This window comes from Phasianus colchicus, chromosome 3 (genome assembly GCF_987193195.1).
Source record: "Phasianus colchicus chromosome 3, bPhaCol1.hap1.1, whole genome shotgun sequence".
Taxonomy (NCBI): Eukaryota; Metazoa; Chordata; class Aves; order Galliformes; family Phasianidae; genus Phasianus; species Phasianus colchicus.
The window spans coordinates 22,445,110-22,467,647 of NC_143438.1; the positions used below are offsets into that span (position 1 = coordinate 22,445,110).

Sequence of the window (22,538 nt, forward strand, 5' to 3'; positions counted from 1 at the left end):
CAATTTGGTTGCTACTCCACCGTGCCATTGGCTGTTTGCCTTTATGCAGCAGATTGAGGGAATTGTAGTGCTGAATCAATTGGAAAACTCACTGCAGGTCTTGGGCCAGTGTCCTCTTCTGCTGTAGGTGACACAGTGAGCAGAGGAACTGGAGCCATCAGTGGCTTGATCTGTCCTCACACAGGAGCAAGATCCTCCTTGGTATACAGCAGCAACTACAGAGAAAAATTGGTCTGACTAAAACTTCTCAATGCTTTCCTCTAGGTGACTGTAATGTCTGCTGGGTGGGATACATGCTTCTAGAAAGGCTGGCTGTTGGTCCTGTGGGTTTGCAGGAGAGAGGGGTTCCTTAGCTTTTAAGAGTGTGCCAGGTTTTTCATGCTTGAAACATTAACTTCTTCCAGAGTTTCTGGCTGTGGCCTTCAGCCAGGAGCACTGCAGGAGACTTGGTGGCAGGGACAGAAATGAGCTCTCAAATGCTATCCAGTAATTGCCAGTTCAAAAATTTAAAAAGTGATCTGCATTTCTGGTACAGGAAAAAAAAAATAGTGGTCCAGCACCTGAAAATCATTTAGTGTCTGTATTAGCACGGATTTGTCCATGGCAGAGCATGCAGTTATTCTGCCCTGGCACGTTAGTTGAGGCTGCAGCCACCCGGTGGTGTCACTTGAATGATTTGTTAGCACTGCATCTGGCTGCCATCCACGTTTCCCTTTGTGCAGCTTCACCTGACTTTAAACCTAGCTCTCTTTGTTCAAATGTTCAGGGTTTTGTGAGTATAACACAGGAAACTTAGCAATGAAGTTAGTTTTTACTGATTTTTTTTTTTTTTATTTTACTTCTTACATTTTCAGCAAGCTGCATTTTGAGCAGGCATTGGTTTTAATTTAATTTCCTCATTAAACTATGCTATTGCTTATTTCAAGTATTAAAAGTTTCTTTTGTTATGCATCAAGTGTAGTATTCCAAAGGCTTTATTTTCCAAGTTATTTTTTGTTTTGTTCTCTACAAACAGGTGAAAATGGATATATTCCGTTTATTTCTTTTATGGTAGCTACATTTTGGTGTTGGTTTCAATCTCTCTTCTATCAGCATCTGTCTGCAGAATTTACACCACGTCAAGAAACCAAAGTATGCTCTCAACGTCAGTTGCAAGGTAGAAATAAAATCTCTAGCTTTATGTGTTTAGTAGTAAAACAACAGAGATCTTATCACTTGTTAGAGATGCATATTGCTAAGCTCAGCTGAAAACTTGATGTGTGGTAGGAAATCAAGCTAATACTTGCTCCATCCGTTAAAAGGAGCTAGCACAGCAAGAGGCCAGGATAATGAGAAGAATATAAACGGAACAATGAATTTTACTGTTAGGCTGTAGTTTTGAAAGCTCATTACTGAACAACAGGTTTGTGAAGAGGCATGAAAGAGAAGCCAATTCGTACTGTTAGAGTACAAATAATGTTTGAACTATATTTTAAAAGGTCTTGAATCTCTTTTGATCTACATGGTAGAAGTAAAATTCTGAGTTTTGAGCTCATGGAAAAGTTTAGTTTCTGGGAGTAGAAATTTGATATTTAAAGACCTGTCTTTCACTACTTGCTTTCAGACTGAAAATTGTTGTACGGATCAAAAAACCCCGACAACCCAGAGATGAAAAGGACACTTTGGGGCTGTTGTTTTGTTTGGTTCATCTTTACTTTTTCATTCTGCTTGAGAAGTGTTGCAACTTTTCTTACCGTGAATAGAAACAAGACTATAGTCATGAGAGATTTTCCTTAATAGAAAATATAAACAAATATAACCCTTTACAGTTTGTAAGGACCTCTTCTGCACCAGAGGAACTGTTTTCAGAAGTCTCCAATAGAACTGTTAGCCACCACTGTAATAATGCTAAGCATCTGAATGCAGCCATGGTCTGGGCAGTGTATGCTCTGTGTTTGAATGAGGAATGTGCTTACATATGCATGTTGAGAGCTTGGTTTGGTCAGAGACTGCCGTGGGCTTCTGTGAAGTTGGGATTGTCCAGCCAGGATGGAAGTTGTGTAACTGGTGAAGATGACAATCCATTGGATGTTGTTGCTTCAGTAGCCAGAATATGCATTCATCACAGCCCCTGCCCGTTGGAAAGAAATATTTGGTGGCTGCTGATCTGGATGTGCTTCTTTGCCCTGCAACCCAGCAGCAGTTGTGGAAGAGCTTGTTTGAGCTTGTATCAGCAACACATCTTTGGTGATCTTGAACTGGGGGTGGCATCAATGTCTTGTCAACATGTGAAACTCCCTTGTTTTGGAAGACTGTTCTGTGCTGTTCCTGCATGGGAGGTTGCTCTGAGTGCATGTGCATTCCTGGTTTGAACTGTGAAATGTTCATTCACTGCATTCAGTATTGGGCTTGTGAAGTTCTGCGCTGCAAGGGGATGTCTCTCCAGCATTTCATACCACCTTTAGATTGCCTGGTTGGTTAGACTTTGTTACCTCACTCTTTGACAAAATACTTCAGAGGTAAGCTCCTTGTCACCAGGTCAGATACATAAACAAGTGCCTGTGTTCTTGACCTGTGTGAAGAATCCTCATGTTTGGGGTAAACAAAACAAAAGAGTGTCTTTTATATTGATTTTCTGCTGAAGTTGCAGTTGCTACCCCATGTATCTCCTTGCATGGCCTGAAGAAAGCTACACCAAATTGTGGTTGGAAATGTTTTAGCTACAGCAATACAAATTCTGACATTAGCATTTTATTTTGATACAGAAAGTCTTTCTTTCCCTTCCCTGCAATGTCTTCCAAACATTTTTCTTTCACTTTCTGGGAAGTACTTTGCTAAGTCAAAATAAAAATATCTTTGTGGGCACTGATACCACTATAACTCTATCTGATGTAGCACAGTGGTTTGACTACAGTGGTGTGACTGTATCAGCAGAAGGATACCCTTGTAGTTAGTTACTGGATTTTGCTGAGACAAAACTGTTCTGAGTTGCATTGCAACTGTGGAAAAAAAAAACTCCTGTGGGATCCAAGGTCTCAGGGCCTGCCAGCATGGCTTCGGTCACACACGGGAAAGGATCAAGTGATTTCAGTAACAGCTGAGGCAATGTAGTTGGATAGGGTTTGACCTCAGTTGCTGGCAGTATAGTAAAGCAAAGGACCACTAGGCTGCTGGAGCCTACAGCACCAAGGGAATCGTTTCTGAATTTTATTACATCTGTGTGAGTTTTATAAGGATTGAATTGTGCCCCAAAGGGCCTTGAAGAAGATTTTGGCAGACGTGCTAGCACTTCTCAGTCGAGGGGACAGGCGGCTAACCCTGGAACAAGTAACCCTAGGAGCCCTGTGAGGAAAAGAAAATTCACCCAAAAAGCATGCTCTGTGCTGAGGTTGAGGCCTCAGCTAGGAAAATTTGTGTTGTGAATCAGAGCTACCTCAGCAGGATCCAGTGCAGACCTGCCCTGGCAGCAGAGCCTCTAATGCCAACAAGTCAGTGCCTTCAGAAACCAGTGCCTGCTCATGTTCTGTCTGCATCAGAGCGTTCTGAGGTGCCTCAGTGGCCTTGCTGTGAGTTCAACAAATGGAGGGGGCCAAGAAAAGTGTGTGTTCAGCTTTGTTATCTGACCCATCTAATAGAAAGACTGTACACCCTGCATTTTTTTTCTTCGACTTGTCCTCTGCAGAAGGACTTGTGGTAGGCCAGCTACATCCCTTCAGGTGACAACAACTTTCCTCGCTGGTGCTGGAGCTACACAAGTGTGTTGTGTGTGTCCCTGCCTGGTGAGATGAAGCTCTCTGTGGCAGACGTGGTCTGGTGGTGTGGTGAGAATGCTCTGTTTCTGTGCAACTTCTAATAATGGTGCCTGTTTTGGTCCTAGGTAAATCAGTTAAATCAAAACCTGTAAATAGTGGTAACTGAAATCAGGAACTTTAACTGAGATAACAATGAGCTTGCATATCTTGTTTTTAAGGATGCTAAGTCTTGTTTTAGCCATGTACAGTTCAGTGTTTCATGCTAAGATTTTTGTGTCTAAATTTTAAGCATTGAGCTTGAGCCATACATCTCCTTTTAGATCCTCTTCTTCCTCTGAAAATTTCAGCTGCAGTGAAATCCAAATAATGTAAAACCACGAGGATTGTGTTGTAATATTGCACTTTGGAAACTTCTATTAACACCTGTAAATGTGCTGAGTGGGTATTCCACAGGTATGTTCCTGTGGGGTGTTTTTTCCTCCCTATACTGTATTGTGAATTCCAGATTTGAACATTTCCAAACAACAGCAGTTATTTTCTGATAATACAGTCATTTTGAGAATGACTTAATATAGATTAATTTTCAAACCATGCAAGAAACAAGTATGGTTTTCTTGCACCAACATATCTTTTGAACTAAATGAGATGGTTATTCCTCAATGATACTGAACTTTTGTTGATAAAGTTGACTGCAGAGGTCTTTGCCTGCTTTCCTTTCTCATCCACAGGTTGTTTATCTGTGTGAATGTTAATGGAAAAATGCAGAAAGAGATTGGCACAGAGAATTTTGTTTCAGGCTATTGTAATGCAGAGTGACAGATAAATTGTTTGTCTTATACGTGAATAGTTGTTGATAAACATTTTGCTATGCTGGCCTAAAGGAATATATGCACACATACATGTTTATAGATATATTTATATATGTATGTGTTTATACATACATCAGTTCTTTTAGAAATTCATCTTTTTCGAAGGTTAAATAGTTGTATATGCATTTGCATTAGCATTTAAGAAACTTGCTGTTAGTGCTGTATCTGATTCATGTTTTGGTGATGAAAGAACTTGCTGTACAGATCCTAAGGCTTTTTTATATCACAACATTTTCCATATTTTGCAGTTGATTTAGAGTCAATCATTAGTTACAAGTCACCTGATGGAGAGTCTGCTCAATGCTACAACTACTTTGTCATGTCTCCTCACCAGGCCTTTAAAAAAAAAAAGTACAGAGGTAATTGGAACTGAAGATCTGAAGTCCCTTTCTAGTTAATGAGAAGTATGAGCCTCCGTTGAATTGGCTTCTGTTATGCCTGTTTTGTAGCTTCAGGCAGAGTTTGGGGCAGTAAAATAACTCCAAATGAAATACTTAGTGGAGATGAATATTTTTCCTCTCGTTTGGAATTACTTTCATGTTTGTATCTCGGCTGTAGCCAGCCTGACCACTTACTTAGAGGCAAGAGTCTGGCCTTCAAGTAAGACCATTTGAGTTTTGAGAAGCCTTTTTTTTAGATTGCACTCGTGCTATACATGTTGGTGTAGTGGGAACCAGTCTTGCACTGCTGTATCTACAGATACGCTTTCTGAATTTCTGGTTTTGTGAGATATTGTTCCTTGCTGGTGATAATGTGTTTGCACTAATGCCTTGATATTAAGCAGGACTGCAGTCCTGGGACCATGCTGCAGTATGGTTATTGGGCAGTACCTCTGTGCTCTGAATGTGACAGTCCAGGAGTGCCCTCCTGCAGTCCTTATCTCCAAACACACCATTTCCTGTATGCTGAATACTCTTCTGCATCACTGATGCTGGGGACTTGGAGGCTTTGGGATGAAGGCAGGTGAGGCAGGGAACCACTCAGAATATTGCTCAACTCAAGTTTTAGAAAATCAACAGGACAGGGATTGAGAGCCATTAATAGTTAAAAAAAAATAAAAAAATAAAAAAATAAAAAAATAAAAAAATTGCTCAGGGAAAAGGCTTCAAGATCATAAATGAAAGCTCCTTTAAGGAGGAAGAAAATAATTCTGTAATATTTCAGGGCTGAGGCTTTACTAAATGGGAATTGAATTTAGATGTGTCTGTTTTCTCTGTTACATGGCTGCTCAATTGAAAATAATATAATGGTCTCTCCAGCTTCATATTCTTTGACTGTAAGATAGAAACATGCCCTTGTAAATGTTTCTAGAAACTTCTGCTTTAATCCCACAGGCTAAAGCTACTTGTAACAAATCCTTGCCTTGTCAGAAGAGTAGAGAGTTGATGAATGGAGCTGAGTGATTGTGTTTTGACAGTGTGTCTTTTGTAAATCTGTGTCTTGGTTCTGAAACATGCATAGGTCAGGCAGGAGTAGGGAGAAACAGCTTTGATTAGCTGAGGTAAATACTCTCAGGGTAACATGACATTAGCTAGTGCCCTGTGTGGCTAAGCTAAGTGATTCTTTAATGCATTTTTTTTCCTCAAATCTGACTTTCAAAAAATCCTTCTACAGAACAAATAAAGTTACAGTTCTTTGCATGACTTCAGTGGTTAAATACATCCTTCAGCTTCTAACTTACGTTGGTAAAAACATTCAGAGAACTCTTATTTTTTTCCTTCTACATCCTTTGCAGCAGAAATTGTTTTCCCTGTTTTCTTGCCTTAAAATGAGTTTAAAAAAAAAAAAAAAAAGAAAAAATCTTTGCTCGCTTTGCATTCCACCAGAATCGTGAACAACAGCGTATTGAATTTTGCTGATTGCTTGCAATTTTCAGTGAGCTCTAACTGTTAGAGGAGTAGGGCCGGGATGTGCTCTTTTCAGTGCAGGGTGCAGGGACTTACTGTTGCCTGGAGTCCAACAGGGTTTTCCAAGGGTTATTTATCACCTCAGCTCTGTTCCCTGTGGACACATTGCTATATTCCCCACTCTCTGAGCCTCTCTCACATAAAGGACTGCACACTCTAAGTGTCTGTAATGAGAGTAAATAGTTTGTATGCTAGCAGGAAGACTGCACCCTTGACAAGATTGTGCATGTAATAAGCCAAGCCTGTTCTGGAAGGTGAGAGGGGTGGTGTCTTTAGGGGAAGAGAACACTGATCTTAATATGGGGAAAAGAGTAGCCCTCCCTCGCTTGCAGGGGAGCTTTTTCCCATTAATCTCCGTAGCTGTGTTTTAAAACGTGACATTTGTCAGAAAACGTTGTAAAATAAACCTGTTTGGATAGGTGAGTGTAACATGGGAGTGTGCGTGGAGGGCATTACTACTCACTAGTAGGAAAGTTTGCCTTACCCATGAATCTCCCAACCCTTTGTTCCCATGCAAGCAGTCAGAAAAGGTCATCTAATTTTCATTTGCTTCTTCTTTCCTTAAAAAAAAATTCTTAGTAACACACTGGGCTAATCTCACTATAGTTCCTGTTACCTGTGTATCTACCCCTTTTACCTAGACTTGAGCTTTTAGAAGGTGCTTGGGGCTTGTCAAGACAAATTCAAAACCAAATTGTATCCTTACAAAGAAAGAAGAATGCTTGGTGTATTTTTCTTTGCAGCAAAAGGTTGGTTTTTTTCTTTCTAGAGCTACAAATATCATGGTTAAATACAAAGATATCGAGTAACCTTCTAAATATAAGGCATCTTCCTTGTCTGTCTCCTTCATCATTGTGACACAACTATGGAAGTACTACCCTGGGAGCTATGAATTGCTCTTTGCTTGTTTCATGTGAACCAGTTGTAACTGAGCTTGTCAAACATACGCATGCATGCTATCTGATATGTAATTTTTTTTCAAATGCAAACACAGGTTAGCTGTGAGAAATCAAATTGTGCACGTTTTAGTTAGTGGGCAACCTTTGTATGTGTTAAATTTGTCCTTTTTGTTTCTTGCAAGGCAAAAGGTTCGTAGTTCAAGTGTAAGCCAACCAGTTTGTACTGATTTTTATGGGAGTGACTTGGAGAACAGTCTGTCAAACTTTTACAGCCACAAGCAACTACTTTTCCTTATCTGCATATAATGCATGTTCTCACACAATATCCATGTCACAAAGTAAAACTTATGACACTGCTTTGAATCTGTTACATCTTCTGACCACTCCATCTGCTCGTACTTGTTGATTCATGCCCTGGAATGACTGAGTTCTAGCAGTGCTGCTTACTTAGTCCTCTCTCTTGCTCTCTTTTTTTTTTTTTTTTTTTTTTAAATATCTGAAGGTTTCATGTTTAACAAGCATAGGCTTTTCACAGATGTAATGAAATGAGATTCTTACCTGCGTAGTAACAGGAAATTAAGAAAAATACATGCAGCTTTCTCAAAGGATGTAAAAAGGGGATGTTGTAGTGAGTCTAAGAAAGACAGAAGAAAAGGTCTTTTACACCATCACGTGCATCTCTTATTCCTCTTTGAGTCTGGTTTGTTCTTGTTACTTATAATGGAACCAAGCTTTATAGCCAAAATAATATAATATTTTTCACCAAAGCGCTACTGCATTTTAATTATTTGTACATCAGTATCTCCAGAAGATCTTTCCCTCTTTGTACGAGAAGTATAAAATTTTATAGCAAAAAAGTAGCTTTTTTTTTTTTTTTTAGTGGTCTTATTTCACTGTCTCCCTCTCGCTTCCCTGTGGTTTTGTGATCATTGGATGCTGTGAAACATTGAGCTGTGTTTGTTGATCTGAAGCCAGACTTCAGCTGTAGTGTGTGTATGTGTGGTGTGTATGTGTCAGTCCCAGCACACACATACTTAAAAATAAACAACTGAGGAAAAAATGGAGTCACAAGAGGAAAATGTGCAGAGCTGGCAGCTGAGCTGTTGGTAGCGGCCCCTGAGAGGCATGGGGCAATACAATCCCACTCAGCCTCTCAGTGTGTGGGTGGTGGTTTTGCACTTGTATGGAAAGGCCCTTGGCCGGCTGGCTGCTGTCAGAAGATGCACACAGCTTTGTTTCACACTTGTCCAGACCTGTTCAGGCATCCCCTGCAGCAGGCTTTCTTCCTGCAACAGCTAGCTGTCTTTTGGGGGTGGTGGGTCAGCCCTTGTTGCATTGGTTGAATGTGATCTTGCTGTTTCACATTTACTCCTGCTTCTGGCCCCCTTTCCCCTCCTTATCCCAGTACCTGTGATTCCTGCTGGATCCAGAGAGCAGCTGAGGGACCCCTGTCCCTGGGAGCACTGGGTACCACAGAGAGGGTGTTGTGATCCATGATGTCCCTGCGTCCAGAAAGACTGTTCCACTGTGGTGAAGAGCTGAAGCTAAACTGCTTCTCTCCATTTCATCTGTGCTGTGGCAAAGTCAGTTTCCACTGTGCTACACATCATAGAACCAAGGTTGGAAAAGATGTCCAAGATCATCCCAGTCACACTGTCCAGCTATCACCAATATTTCCCCTTTAAACCATGTCCCTTAGTACAAAGCCGCCTTCTTGTCACTGCTTCCTTGTCCCCTTGTGTCACTGACACTGGCCTTACTGCTGGCCCATGCAAGGTGAGCAGTGAAGTCACCAGTGATTTCTTATTATATCTAGGCTGGTTGCAGACAGGAACTTCTGTGTCCTTGTACCGTGCATACCAGCATCCTGCTTCATGCACCATGCTTAGAGGGCGCTCTACTGGCACTCTATGGAGCCAGGTGAGATTTAGCCCCAGTATATGCTTTGCAATATGTCTAAAACTTCTTTTGGCCCAAGGCTGTGCTGTTCTCATCGATGCTTATACAGCCTTTATTGGCTATATCAGTGACATTAGTTAATTTTGACTTTGAGTGAGCTGCCTGCACCTGTTTTTTGATGCGACTACTTTCATTCATGGACTTCATAGGCATTGATACACAGCCTAAGTAAAGGTCATATTGCTAACACTACTAAAGAAAAAACAAGTTTATGATAGCTAGGGCATGTGCTTGGGTGGAAGAAACTGTGCTGTTGTGAGACCCAGAGCTAATTTGAACAGGTTGAAAGGCAGCTTTGGAGACTCACTGAGGGATGATCTGTTGCTTCCTACCCTGTAATTAATTGCTTCTGTGTCAGAATGGGGCACACAGCAAAAAAAGGGTCACCCCATCCCTGTGTCATCTGAGGACATCTTCCAGTTGTCTTCAGCCAGAGCTGGAAAGATTTCTGATTGTTGTTTAATTGGATTAATGAATATAGTAATGGAGGTAATGGAAGGACTGGCCTTGCTGTGTTCTCCTCAGGCAGCGCTTTCCTGAAAGGCTGACAAATTCTTTCGAGATGGGTATTCGTGATAAAAGTTAACTTTGAAATAGAGTAGCCTTGTGAACAAAGCTACTGTAAAAACTGCACTGTATGCTGAGGGAACATGCCACGTGTTACATTCACCTACCTGTAATTCTGCTTTGAACATTCTCCATTATGCATTGTGTGTCATCATGTACATGTTTGCTTTCATATAGATGTACTTAGAATCTTATTGCATTCAGGGCTTGAATTCCTCCCCTTTACACTCCCACATTCTCACATATAAGTTAGCATTATAATACTTTGCTTTTTGGAGAAAGAGAATTGAATAGAGAGCTAAAGGTCTTAAAAGAAGTCGTTCAATGAAGAGGCTTTGGGCTGTGAATAAAATATGCTCTTGGCTCTGTAGCTAGCAGTTATAACTGTGTCAAAACCTCTCTCCACAGACAACCTGCAGGAACAACAGGTAAACAGTGGCACAGTGAAAAGACTGTTCTTTTAGAAAATGAGGGTGACAGGGACTAGTATGGGAACCAGGCTTTGTGTGTCATTTGGATCATTTATCACCCAGTCCCTGCTTTCAGGAATAACAGCAGTAACTGCTGGCAGGGGCATAGGACATAGAAAGGAGAGCAGAGTATCTGTTGTCAGTAAGATGGAGATTCTGGCTTGTCTTTACAAAACAGCTGGCTATATAATAGAAAAAGTTTAAAAGTTAGCTTTGAAAAAAATATAGAAGGGGACTGTGGATTTCATTGTCTGTTAAAATGAGTAGCTCATGCATCACTTTGGATTTACCATTTCAGAATCCCTATGAACTTATACAGAGCTTTGCACCTATCCGTCTTTTTTTTTTTTTTTTTCCCTCATAGCACAAAAATAAAACGAAACAAGACCTTACAGTTCTTTTATTTGAACAAGCAAAAGTAATGCTAGGCTCTTATCTACATTTCACCGGAGTGGGATCAAATGATCTTGGAAATTAGTCCCTCAAAGAGGATTTCAGAGCTCTACAAACTTACTGTCATGTTAACCTTTTGGCTATACTGCTTCTTTGGAAAGCTGTCAATACAGAAGAATCTAAAAGGCAGCTTTTAAATTAAGAAGGGAGGGTAACACTGAAATAGACCCATTCTTGTTGTGAACAAAAAGTCGTTTGATTTTAAGTTATTTGAATATAATTAAATATTATTGCTGTGAGGTGAGTAGTATTTATAATATGAGAAACCAAGCCAAGTTTCTCCAAAACTTAAATAAAATGGCAACATACTTAAATTACAAGAGTTTTATAATTAATGTTGTCTGAAAATCTGAAAGCTAAAATTGTGTATGAGCCTCTGTGCTTATGCAAGTTGCGAAGTCTTTAAATCACAAAAATTCACATAAAATACGTAACTCAGTAAACGTTTTTTACTTCAACACTGGATTCAGGAAAAGTATCAGTGTTTTATTTCTTTGTATAGTTTTATTTGACTAATGTTTTAGGGCACCTCACTTAACATTTATTTTTTCTGTTTTATTAAGAACTGTACTTCATTACTTGCCAGCACTTCTGTTGCCACTTTTTCACATTCCTTAATGTTAAGTCCTTGTTTAGGTGTTGGCTGAAGAGCAGTCAGTTAACTGACAATTTGACTTATCTGCAGCAGTCTCACTGGGAGCACCCATCGGTTATTGTCTTTTTTTCTGCAGAAGAAGCAAAAGACATGCCTCCGGCATCAGATGCTACAACAACATCTTTGTTTTTATAGCAGATGCAGTAGCAGGGTTTCCTTTGCTTATCCTTTTTTTGGATGTCAGGGAGAAGTCTTCACAGAGTGGAGAGGTGCTGGAACAAGCTGCCCAGAAAGGTTGTGGATGCCTTGTCCCTGGAGGTGTTGAAGGCCAGGTTGGATGGGGCCCTGGGTAGCCTGGTCTAGAATTTAATGGGGGGGTTGGTGGCCCTACCTGTGGCAAAGGGTTGAAACTTATTGATCCTTGGGTTCCTTCCAACCCAAGCCATTCTATGATTCTCCTTTATTAATTTTGTCCCAGGCATGCTGGCTATGCTTCTTTGCTACCTGGGACATCAGAGCCACGTTAGTGTTTGTGAGTAGAAGTCAGATGGTAGTGGTTGGGCTGCCCTGATAGCCTTGTTCCCAGAGAATTTCTCTACGCACATCCCACCTGTCATCCTTCTTCACTGTACTGCCTTCACCAGCTTCACTGACATTATCAAAGGACATGGAGAACAGAAGGCAAGGTCTCTGCAGGGTTTGGAGGCTGTCTGCACCTACAGGTCAGTTCATATGAGCATGGTGCAAAGAAGAACAGAGAGAAATGAGGCTGAAAGGTTTGTGCAGACATTGCTCTGGTTTTGTTCTCCCTCCCAGAGGGCCTTGTCAGGGTGTAACCTTCTTCAGTGAGCCTTCGTCCAGGGCAAGGCTGACTTTGCATGAATGGCCCCTTCGAACTCGAGCTGCCAAATCAATGTTGCCTCTGATTTTATGACTGCAACATTACACAAAGACTGTTCATATTCCAGACTCAGAGGCAGCCTAATCAGCTGCCTGCAGGTTTTTCCTTATTTTTTGGAAGAAAAAAGACCTATTGAGATGGATTGCTGTGTGACTCAAAAAAAGCTGGTGCAATTTGCAGGCTGCTTTTTGAAGAGAGTTTTTTCAGTTCTTGATAGCAGGGCATTTTATTCAAATTCTGTCTTGTTCATTCAATTGCAAATAATCATTGTTTATCTCATCTAAATCATTGAATAAATATGAATTTAAAATTGGGAGTTTCACTCCATCTCTAAATGGTGTTGACAGTCAAGATAATGCTTTCAGTGCCTTCCATTGTCTGGAAATGCACTTTCTGTTGTGTGGCAAATGATGGATAAAGGGTGACAAAGGGGTTTTCTTTGTTGCTGGGTTTTTGGTGTTTGGATGTTCTTGGGTTTTCTGAGAGGGAACATTTTGGTCTTTTCCTCTGAGAAGGAAATAGCAGTTTTCATCTACTTTTCCTTGGAGCTAGTTCAGATGGTTCATGCTCAAAGCAAGGGGAGAATCATTTCTACCTCCTTTTTTCTGGGTGCTGCTTCCAATGGGATGCTTTTGTAGTGCTGATTCAGGGCATTTTAATATGGGTCATCCCCCTCTCCCTCAACCATAGCAGAGTTTAGTCTGGACCTTTCTTTGTTCCTCTAGTAGGTGCTTGGATCTGCATCTCAGTGCCCTACAGCTTGAAGACCTCCTTCATGACTTAGGATGCATTCCAGTCCTGTGGTTGACCTGCTGTCCAATGGGGATCCTAAGTCACATCTTATGGTCTGTCTTCTGCCTATTTTTTTTTTGGTTATGTGCTCTCAAACGCCTGGGAAGCTGCAATCCTTTCAGTTCTCAGTTAGCAGGCAGAAAGGGGGACTTTTCCATACTAAAGCATGGAGTGGTGATGTGCCAGGAATGCTTCAGGTTTTCTGCAGCACTACGGTATTTATAGGTGGGTGGACTTTTTAAAAATGAAGCTTTGTGGTGTCTTCACATGCAGAGAACTGTAGGTCATACAAGGTCTTTTGCGAAGAAATTAAAGATGCACTTTTTTTCTCGTCAGAATTAGCATGGACAACCTAGAGGCTTACTGTAGTATAATCTGGCTAAAATCAACGTGTTTAATTTGAATTAAATTTCCTTATTGTCTGTATAGGCAAGCTCAATTGAAGGGTCATGAGCACTGAACCTGTAATTGAGAGCTTGTTTTGCTTGATAGTAGAGCTTGTCTGCAAAAGGAAATAGTCCAAGTGTGGAATAAATGCTCTTGAAATAGTGCTTGCAGAATAGACATTAGGTGAGAAGTCTTGACCAGACAAGCTTACTGATCTCAGTGAACATGTAGGGAAAGAGCAAAGAAGAGCTCTGCCACTGCGACAGCAGAGCTCACCGGCCCAGCAGCGTGCTTCTCCACACTCTGGAGTTCAGAAGCAAAAAGGGATGATTCTGTGTGGGAGAAAGGTTTGGAAGAGGAGGAACTAAGGCTAAAAATTGGGTGGACCTGAAGTGAGCAGAGAGTGAAAGCAAAACAGGTAATTATGCAGAACTGTGTGTTACTCATCTGATGCGATAGATCCAATAATAGGCAGAGAGAATATCCAGACGTAGAATCACAGAATTGCTCAGGTTGGAAAAGACCTTAAAGATCAAGTCCAACAGCAACCTATCTACCTACCCTAACTCTAACAACCCTCTGCTAAATCATGTCCCTGAGCACCACATCCAAATGGTTTTTAAACACATCCAAGGATGCTGACTCAACCACCTCCCTGGCATCTCACTGGGAAAGGAAGATGGAGAACGGAGTGATTCTTAGGGTAGGGAGGAAGGAATTTTGTAAAATAGGAACAAAAAGAAACTGATTCTCAGTAACGTGGATACAAGATATTTGCCTGAAGGAAAGGCCACTGTTAGTGTTAAAGTATCAGTTTAGTTGGTAATATTCTTTTTCTTGACACAAGAGGCCTATTTAATTTTTCTCCATTGTTTAATAGATAAGAAACTTCTTCATGACGTTCTCTTGTTTTGAGAAAGATTAAATTATATTGTATCAAAGCAAGCCTTGTGCACTGGTACATCTTGTTGCTTGATAGATTGTTTTGGCACAACAGGATCAATGTCTAAGGTCAGCTATTACAGAGAAACTTTAAGTTATTGGATAGAAACATTACTTGGGTCGCACTGTTATCTTACTGACAGTAGAACGACCATGTTAATTTGTTTTATGTTTGGTATTAAGTTGCTTTTGATTTGTGTGAGCACTTCCTTGTCCTGTATCTAAAGCATGCACTTAGCCAGTAGCTCTCTTCAGGAAAAAAAAACGTAAACCACTAGATTTTTATTTTTGTTTTCAATCTCTGGGTCCTTGAGCTTTTAATGATTTATTTTTCTCTTTGGAATGCTGCATTCCGCAATTTATAGTGTGAGCTGAAGTTCTCTTGTTTCTGCTTGGAGTCATGTATAAAGAGGTCTTGCAAGATTTATTGCATTCTTCTAACTTCTAAACACGAGGGAAATACAAATGATGGTCCTCGATACAGACTAACAGCAGAGAATGAAAAAAGCCAATATTTTTAACTGACTGTTTCTGTGTACAAAAGGTGTAGGTAGGCTCATTTCTTCCTTCAAATAAAAATCTTACAGAAATCTCTCTAAAATGAGGAAGATTCTGTCATAACTCGAATACTTCCTTGTTGAGTAGGAACATTTTAGCATACTTCTGGCCTTCTTCCCATTCAGTATTGTTCATCAGCATCAAGCTAAACACAGCTGCCGTGTGAAAAACACCCTGAGAGACTTGATGGTGTGTTGGCTGTGTACAGGCTGGGAAGCCCTGAGTGTGACTTGTTGCTTTTGCAACAAATGTGGATTGTGCGCTTTTTGATATGCTTTAACTAAACACTTAATTCAGCAGTATCATAAATTCACTTAACTCAGCTGCTGTGAAATCCCCTGATACTGATTAATGCCCTTATTCAAGCAGGTACTTTTGTCACTTGGCATCATGTCATGAAATAACACAGTGAGAGAGAAAGCTTCTGTGTCATGAAATAACACAGTGAGAGAGAAAGCCTGTGTGCTCCTGTCATTGAGTACCTGCTCTAGTGTTCTTTCCCAGTGTTAATAAATTGCATTTACAAATTAAATATTTTTTCCAAATGTAATTTTCATTAGATTTTGCGCTAAGGACTGGTTTCTAGATATTGTTTTGTGGTATTCCCCTTTAATGGAATACTGGAAAGACATTTTTTCTCACATCAGATTGCTTGCACAGGATAAAAATGTCATTTTCAATGTAAAGAAGTGAGAAATGGTAAGGTTGATTTCATATTGATTTTGTTGCTTTTTTAAAAACATAAATGAAATAAATTTAATTGCAGTCATATGCCTCAAACTCTTGATTTGTTGGTCACTTGTTTTCTTGATGTATTTCTCCAGTAAGTTCCTGGGTAGATTTAAGAGTATATTCAAGTAAAATAATTGAATATAAAGACACAGATTTACCTAATAAATGCTTGCACATTGTGGATTACAGTATTTATGAATATATGCAATATGTACATGCAGAAAATGTACAGTAAAATGATATTTTTATTTAATAAAGCCACTATTTTCATTGTGTGTCTTAAAATGATTTAAGAGCTGTTGGCTTTCTAGATAGGGTCCCATATGAAATGGTTTACTCTGAGACATTCTGCTGCTTTGGAACAAGACCCTTCGCGAAACCTCAGCCACCAAAAACCCCTTTGCTTAGTGTTTACCTACAGTCTCATCCTCAATCCTGCTATTGGAAGTTCTGCAGCTTTCTGCAGTGCATCAGAGAGTGTCTTACTGGTGTCTTCAGCAAAGAAAAGGCACCATCAGCTGTTCAGTGTGCACAATGCAGGTCATGCTCACATCCTGGAAGTTCTTGTGTGCTGCCAAGGGTTCCTTCTAACTTTTTTCTTTGGCTCTACATGAAGAGCTGACGTTCTGATTGTAAGATGATGAGTTTGTTTTTTCTGCTTGTCATCCTTTCTCGTCTAGGTAATACTTTTGGAAGCATGAGTGCAGTTCTCACTCTAGGGCCTGTCATTTTGTCTTCTTAGGTCTAATGAGTGCTGCAGGGAGCATGGTGGATCTTGACACTGCTCTGAGTATGGCCCTGTCACAGCAAGGCTGATAAAATGTACTGTGTTTTGGAGAAAAGCGAATTGAGTGAATAATTCTGCCGAGTTCTAAATAAGCATGAATTGGAGCATGGGGATGTCTCATCAGAGTTTTGAAAATGGCTTTCAAAACCATGCCAGTGTGTTTTGTTTTCACCTTTTCTGCATGTGACCCTATTTCTAACGTTCATTCACGTATTTCTGTGCTCAGTTACCTGTCTGTTCAATCTATCTTTGTTATTACTAGAGGAAGTAATCTAGCTCAGCAGCACAATTGCTCTCTTTCAATCTTCAAGACTGTTAGTAAAGACTGTTCCTCTAGCCTGCAGGTATGGTTGCTCCTTCAGCAAGCTGTTGATATTTGGGCATTTGATAGTTCCTCTCTACCTTATTTTAGAATCCTACAGCACCTGTGAGAGCCTTTTTTTTTTTGTTGCCTGGGGCCAATTCATTCCCTGGCTTTCAGGTGGCTAATTGAAAGCAGTTGAGTCTGTTTTGGGTGCGTTCAACACAGTGGTAAGGTAAGGCATGGTAAGGATACTCAAGCAGTTATGTTCTTTCCTTGTGGAGTACCGTTTCTTGGAGTTTAGCTAGATTCGCTGTTTAGTCTTATGTTTCTTGAGTTTGTTCCTTCTGTTGTTGCTGTTTGCACTGCTCTTTCCTATCTCAACCTCTAATTTTCATTTCCACAGTAACTTTGAGAGTTCTTATTTTGCATGTTCTCTTAGGATTTAGTTTATAGTTTTCCATATATTCAGCATGTTTGTTATCTTGGACCATTTATATCTTGAAAGGAAAGCAGTTTTTGCTGAATTCTTATTTGTTTCAGATTTTGTTCCAAGTTTCCTGCATGCTTTTCTTGACCTTCCACAAATGCTGGCAAGATCCTTGAGGGTGGACACTCCTGTGCTCTGCCAGCATGATCTTTGTAAAGTTCAGGAGCCAACTTGGTTATCTTCCTTTTTTGCACACTGACCCCATTGAATGGTCTCAGTTTTTATTTCCTGAGGATTTCATCTGCTGTAATATTTCATAGCGTGACCTTCTAATTAGTAACATTAAAGTTCAAGGCAGCCTTTTCACGTACGTATCCTAACAAAGACATGAGTCAAGATGAAAAAAACAAAGCAAGCTTTTCAGGGCTTGAGCAGTGGGGCTACCAAGAGCCCATTTGAAGAACATGAGATCTATCATGTGATTTTGCTGCCCTCATCTAATGGTAGATGACTTTGCTGAAGTTTTACAGTGGAATTAGGGAATCTGAAGGATACATGATTCTGGTGAAAATAAAACATGGGGAAGGGACCGTTGTTCTTTTTGGACTTGGGGACAGTCACTGAGCCCAGTTAGTATCTTTTCTAGCTGGTTGATAAGGAAGCATAAAGGAACATTTAAGAGTCACTTCCCAGAGACATTTCCACATCTAAACAAGAATGCAATGGGTGAAAGAGCTGGAAGTATGAGAAAGATGCACCTAAGCAAGAGAAAACTGGTTTTGAAAGCAAAGGGATGAATCTATGTAGACCATCTTAAGTCATTCTACCGTGTGCAGGTCAACTGACCTGTTATTTTCCTTGGAGAATTTTCATTAATTCATTATGTCAGTAAATTAGCTTAGTGATGTACATGCTCTGCATACCCTATTAACCTCTGTGTCATATATCAAAGACTAGATATCACAAACATGAAAATCCTCCTCCTAGAAATAAATGTTTTGTTTCCTTTCCCTGTTCATGTGACCTGTGTGTCCCATTGATGTTTGCACAGTCTTTTAGCATTTGTTAGAAATTTGTTCCCTGTATCTTCTTTTTCCCTGGTATACTTTCTTGTGGTATGAATGACAGCTCTAACTGTTCAAATGTCTGCGCCAACATCTGATATATTCAGTCTGGGATATGATCTCAGTGAACAGATTTCATCAGGCAATTCTCCTCAGTCAGCTGGTGGTTATCCTACTCAAAGCTTCAGTGTTAAGTTCTTCATTCTGCCTGTTGCTCCTTCAGTTTCTTTTTCTCATTTGTGTCAGCAAGACAGGCAAAATCATGCAGCAGTAAGTGTTAAGAATCTATTTTCCTGAATGTTGGTCTTTGATTACGCTGCTGCCCTTGTTCAGTCATTCTTTAGCAGCAGCATACATATGTTTTTATTTGGAAAAACATTTGAAGGGTTTTCTTTTCCTGAGCAGAACTGTTCCTTTCCATACTGCTGTGTAATCCCCAGCCTGCACGGGCAGTCCTGCAGCGCTCATAAACAGCCAGGCTGCTGCTTATTGCACTCCTTCAGTTGGTTTTATAAATATTATTTCAAAGGATTTGGGAAAGTTTGTTTTTTTAGTGTTTCACGTTATTAAAATATTTGCATTAACACCCTGACCTACTTTTTTAGTTTGCAGTGATGACGTTTGCAGGGACTAGGTTGCCAAAGTAGCATTGCCTGTGAGATGCACACATATGTCTATAAGGATGAGTTGCCAAGATGTAAATTAACAGGAAATGGGAAGCTGTATTGCTGAGCAATTGGCTTATAAATTTCAGTGATGTCAGTGTTCCTGAAAGTTTGTTTAAGTAGTTTGGGGATATGTACAACTCTTGAGTGTACTTTCCATGGCTTTAGAAAAGATATGTAAAAGTGTTCTATGACAGAGTATTTAAATTATGGCTTTTAAAGGGCTTTTACTGTTCATTTGTAGCACGCCTCTGAAATTTATCTTAAAAGTACATTAATTAGAAATTAGTGCAGCCATTCGCTTTGAAATACTTGCTGTATGATGAACTTAGTGTGCTAATTACGTTAGGAAGCATGAGCTAACCTGGAGGTGGTCCTTATCAGAGAACTGGATGGAAACATTTAAGTTGTTTTCAGATGAAATATTAACACTGGTAGCCTATTTGATCCTTTTTTTTTTTTTCCTGTTTTGCAGCATAAAACATTCTTCAAAGAAATTTGAATTTAAGTGAGGTGTACTGTAAGGAGTGGAAGATTATCTTTTGTTGGTTGGCCTTAGCTTTTTTGGACAATGATTATTTGCTTGTTTTATTTTTCATCTAATTAAGTATTACAGTAGACAATTGTAAAACTAGATTTCTTTTGCCTAGAAAAAAAACTTAGTCCTGAGTGTATTGTCAATATGTGATAGTTTCATATGACTTCTGTGCATGTGTTTGGGGCTTTAATTATTGTGAAAGAAGCTTTAGAAGAAGGTATGAATGGCAGGCTATAACATTTTGCAAGTCTGATCACTGATGAACTGTATAGGGAATATGAGTTTGTATAAAAGCTCCTTTCTCAGACAAGAGTTTTTGAGTGTTCTCTACTGATTTATTTTTTAACTCTTTCAGGTATTCACCTATAAACAGAGCACCATCACTCACCAAAAAGTAACGCCTATGCATCAGACAAGTGTGGAGAGTGTGGAAGACATGGCAGCACTAGTAGATCTCCATGAAGGCTCCATTATGCATAACTTATTCCAACGATATCAGCAAGATAAAATCTATGTAAGTTTCTTCTAAATTTAAGAAAAATATCCAGAGGCAATGTTTTCATTTGTCTAACTGCTGTGTGTTTTGCAGTTCTGTAATATCTTCCTTCTTCATGTTCTCCAGTTCTTTGTGCATTTTTAGAGTTGAAGCATGCCTTGTCCTAGGGACTTCTTAGCAACAGTAGTAGAAGGAGGAGGTAGCCTGGGGATGTCGAGGTGCTCCCTGGCAAGCCACAGAAAACCACTATATTACATGTGCTTTTTTACACTTACATTGTCAGGCTTGTGTGTAGGAGTCTTGTTTTTTCTCACTTCCTCTAACCTCCCTGTTCCAACGTTGTATGCTATGTGCATCACTAGAAATAATGCAGTGGGGTTTAATCTGCGACTGTCATTTGGAGGTCCAAGGTCCAATTGTGGCCAACATCACAGTTATAATAGAAAGGGGATGGTATTATGATCATTCAAGCTGAGAACCTATGCCATTAAATACAGATAGACAGAGTTTTGGGCACGTGAAAGCAGGCGGCTATTTAGGAATCTCAGAAACTAATTAGTCAATACAGAACTCTTTTTCTCAGATCTATAATGAAGGTTAGATTGTGATTAGGTTAACCTGCTCTTTAAATAATTTATTTGTCTTGGTTGGATTAGGTACTAATCTTTCTTGAGTCTAGAAGCACACTTAATATGAGAAAGATACAGGAAATAGAAGTAGCTGTTCTGGGTTGTGAAATCTCACTTTTCAGTTGGTCAGTGGTTGTTTTTTTGATGTTGTTTGTTTGTTTTTAATAATACTTCACAGGAAAAAATAAAATAAAAAAAGGTTTGAATAGTCCTTTTGGATTTTTGCTTTGGCCATATACATGCTTTATTCTAAACTTCATCTATTAAGTTCAGGTTAATTATTAATTATTTTTAAACATCAACATATCTTAATGTAAAATGTTTTCTTTATTTACAGATTTATTTATGACAAAAAGAAAGGGCATAAGGAAGCTCTCTTCCTTTTTAAGTTACCTTTAAAGGGGCTTGTACTGGGAACCCTAAATTTTGAGGTAGTTCTCTTTACAGCAGTCTTTATAATCTTTTCTTCTGAAAAGAAACTATTTTTACTTTGAGAAGAAAAAGTAGACAAACAATGAACAGCATATGTGAACAACCCTGCAGGAAAAAAGGGAGAACATCTGAGAAAAGTTTGATCTTCTACTAGCATTGTTAGATTAAACTATAACACTTAGTATGAGTAAAAATTTAATTTAGAAAGAAAAGTTTTCTGAGCAATTAGATGTACTGAGATGTGGGATGTGGATGTTAGCCTTTCCTCTTCAATCAAGTGTGAGTATAGAAGGGGATGATGTTCTGAAGAAGCGTAAAATATCCTTGTTCTGAAGAGACAAGTCTTAGTTTATGTCCCAGCTTGTCACAACAAGTTTAGGATATTCTGATACTTCATGCTCAATGTGGTGTATGTTTCTAGACAAACAGGTTTATTTGCTGTTAGTGATGGCAGATCTTCGGTTGCTGCTGAATATTTATTGTCCTTTCAGTTTTACAAATTTTATTTCTTTTTGGAATAACTAACCTGAAAATAGATTGAGTAAAGGTGATTGGAGAAAAACAGGTGTATTTTGAACTGCATATGAAAGAGTCTCTGTTGTCCTGTATATGTAATCAGGGATGATATAAGAAGCATCTTCTCTTTCCTAGTTGGTACCTCCAGTCTTGCTGTGCCAATAGCAGTAGATTAGTGGAACAAAACTCCAGGAACAGAAACCCTGAGAAAAGCAGATTAAATAGTTGGCATAATTTTATGAGAACTTTATCAGTTTATCAGCATATGTTTTAGGAAGAAGCATTCTTAGAAGAATCTGTGAAACCGACCATTATCTGTTCAGATCAGAACCTCTGAACGGTATTGAACTGTTCAGTTATATGTCAGTGGTGTGGGGTTTATTTTTTTTCCGTTTGTTTGTTTGCTTTTTAAGAGAGAGGGACTGGAAGGTGCATTAGCTTTACCTCTGTTAAATACATAATTGCAGCCAGCTGAAGAAATGATTTTCCTCATCTTTCTGCACTGGGACTAGACTAATTCTTATACAGGACAGTGGAACCCATTGCAAGCCAGAAGCAAAACTTTCCAGACTGAACTTTGTCTCCTGTGGCCAGTAATGGCTTCATCACTGCAGTGCACACACTGTCTTGTATCCACATAAACACCTGACTTGTATCTGTCCCTTGTACAGTAGGGATAAATTAGGAAGGCCTAATGTGCCCTACTGTACTTTGAGCAGAGGAGCTAGTCATCCCCGTGGGAAGATTTCTCTCCATCACTGAATAAAACCAACCTATAACTGCCACATGCTGCTTTTACAGATGCTTGTCATTGTCTCTCTGTGTACTTCAGCCCTGTTCACCTCCTTGCCCACCTCACAACTGAGGGGAAAAGTATACTTTGTGGCTTTTTAATTTACTACCAGTAATACAAACATA

General features: G+C 39.6%; 1 protein-coding gene across 1 annotated transcript in view; it reads left to right on the top strand.

Annotated features, from left to right (window-relative positions):
- The window catches only part of MYO10 (myosin X), a 150,935-nt gene that overhangs the window by 42,546 nt on the left and 85,851 nt on the right, over positions 1–22,538 (top strand). The window contains exon 3 of the mRNA XM_031589235.2: positions 19,903–20,061. Coding sequence (XP_031445095.2) covers positions 19,903–20,061 — 159 coding nt within the window. The remainder of the gene's footprint in view (positions 1–19,902; positions 20,062–22,538) is intronic.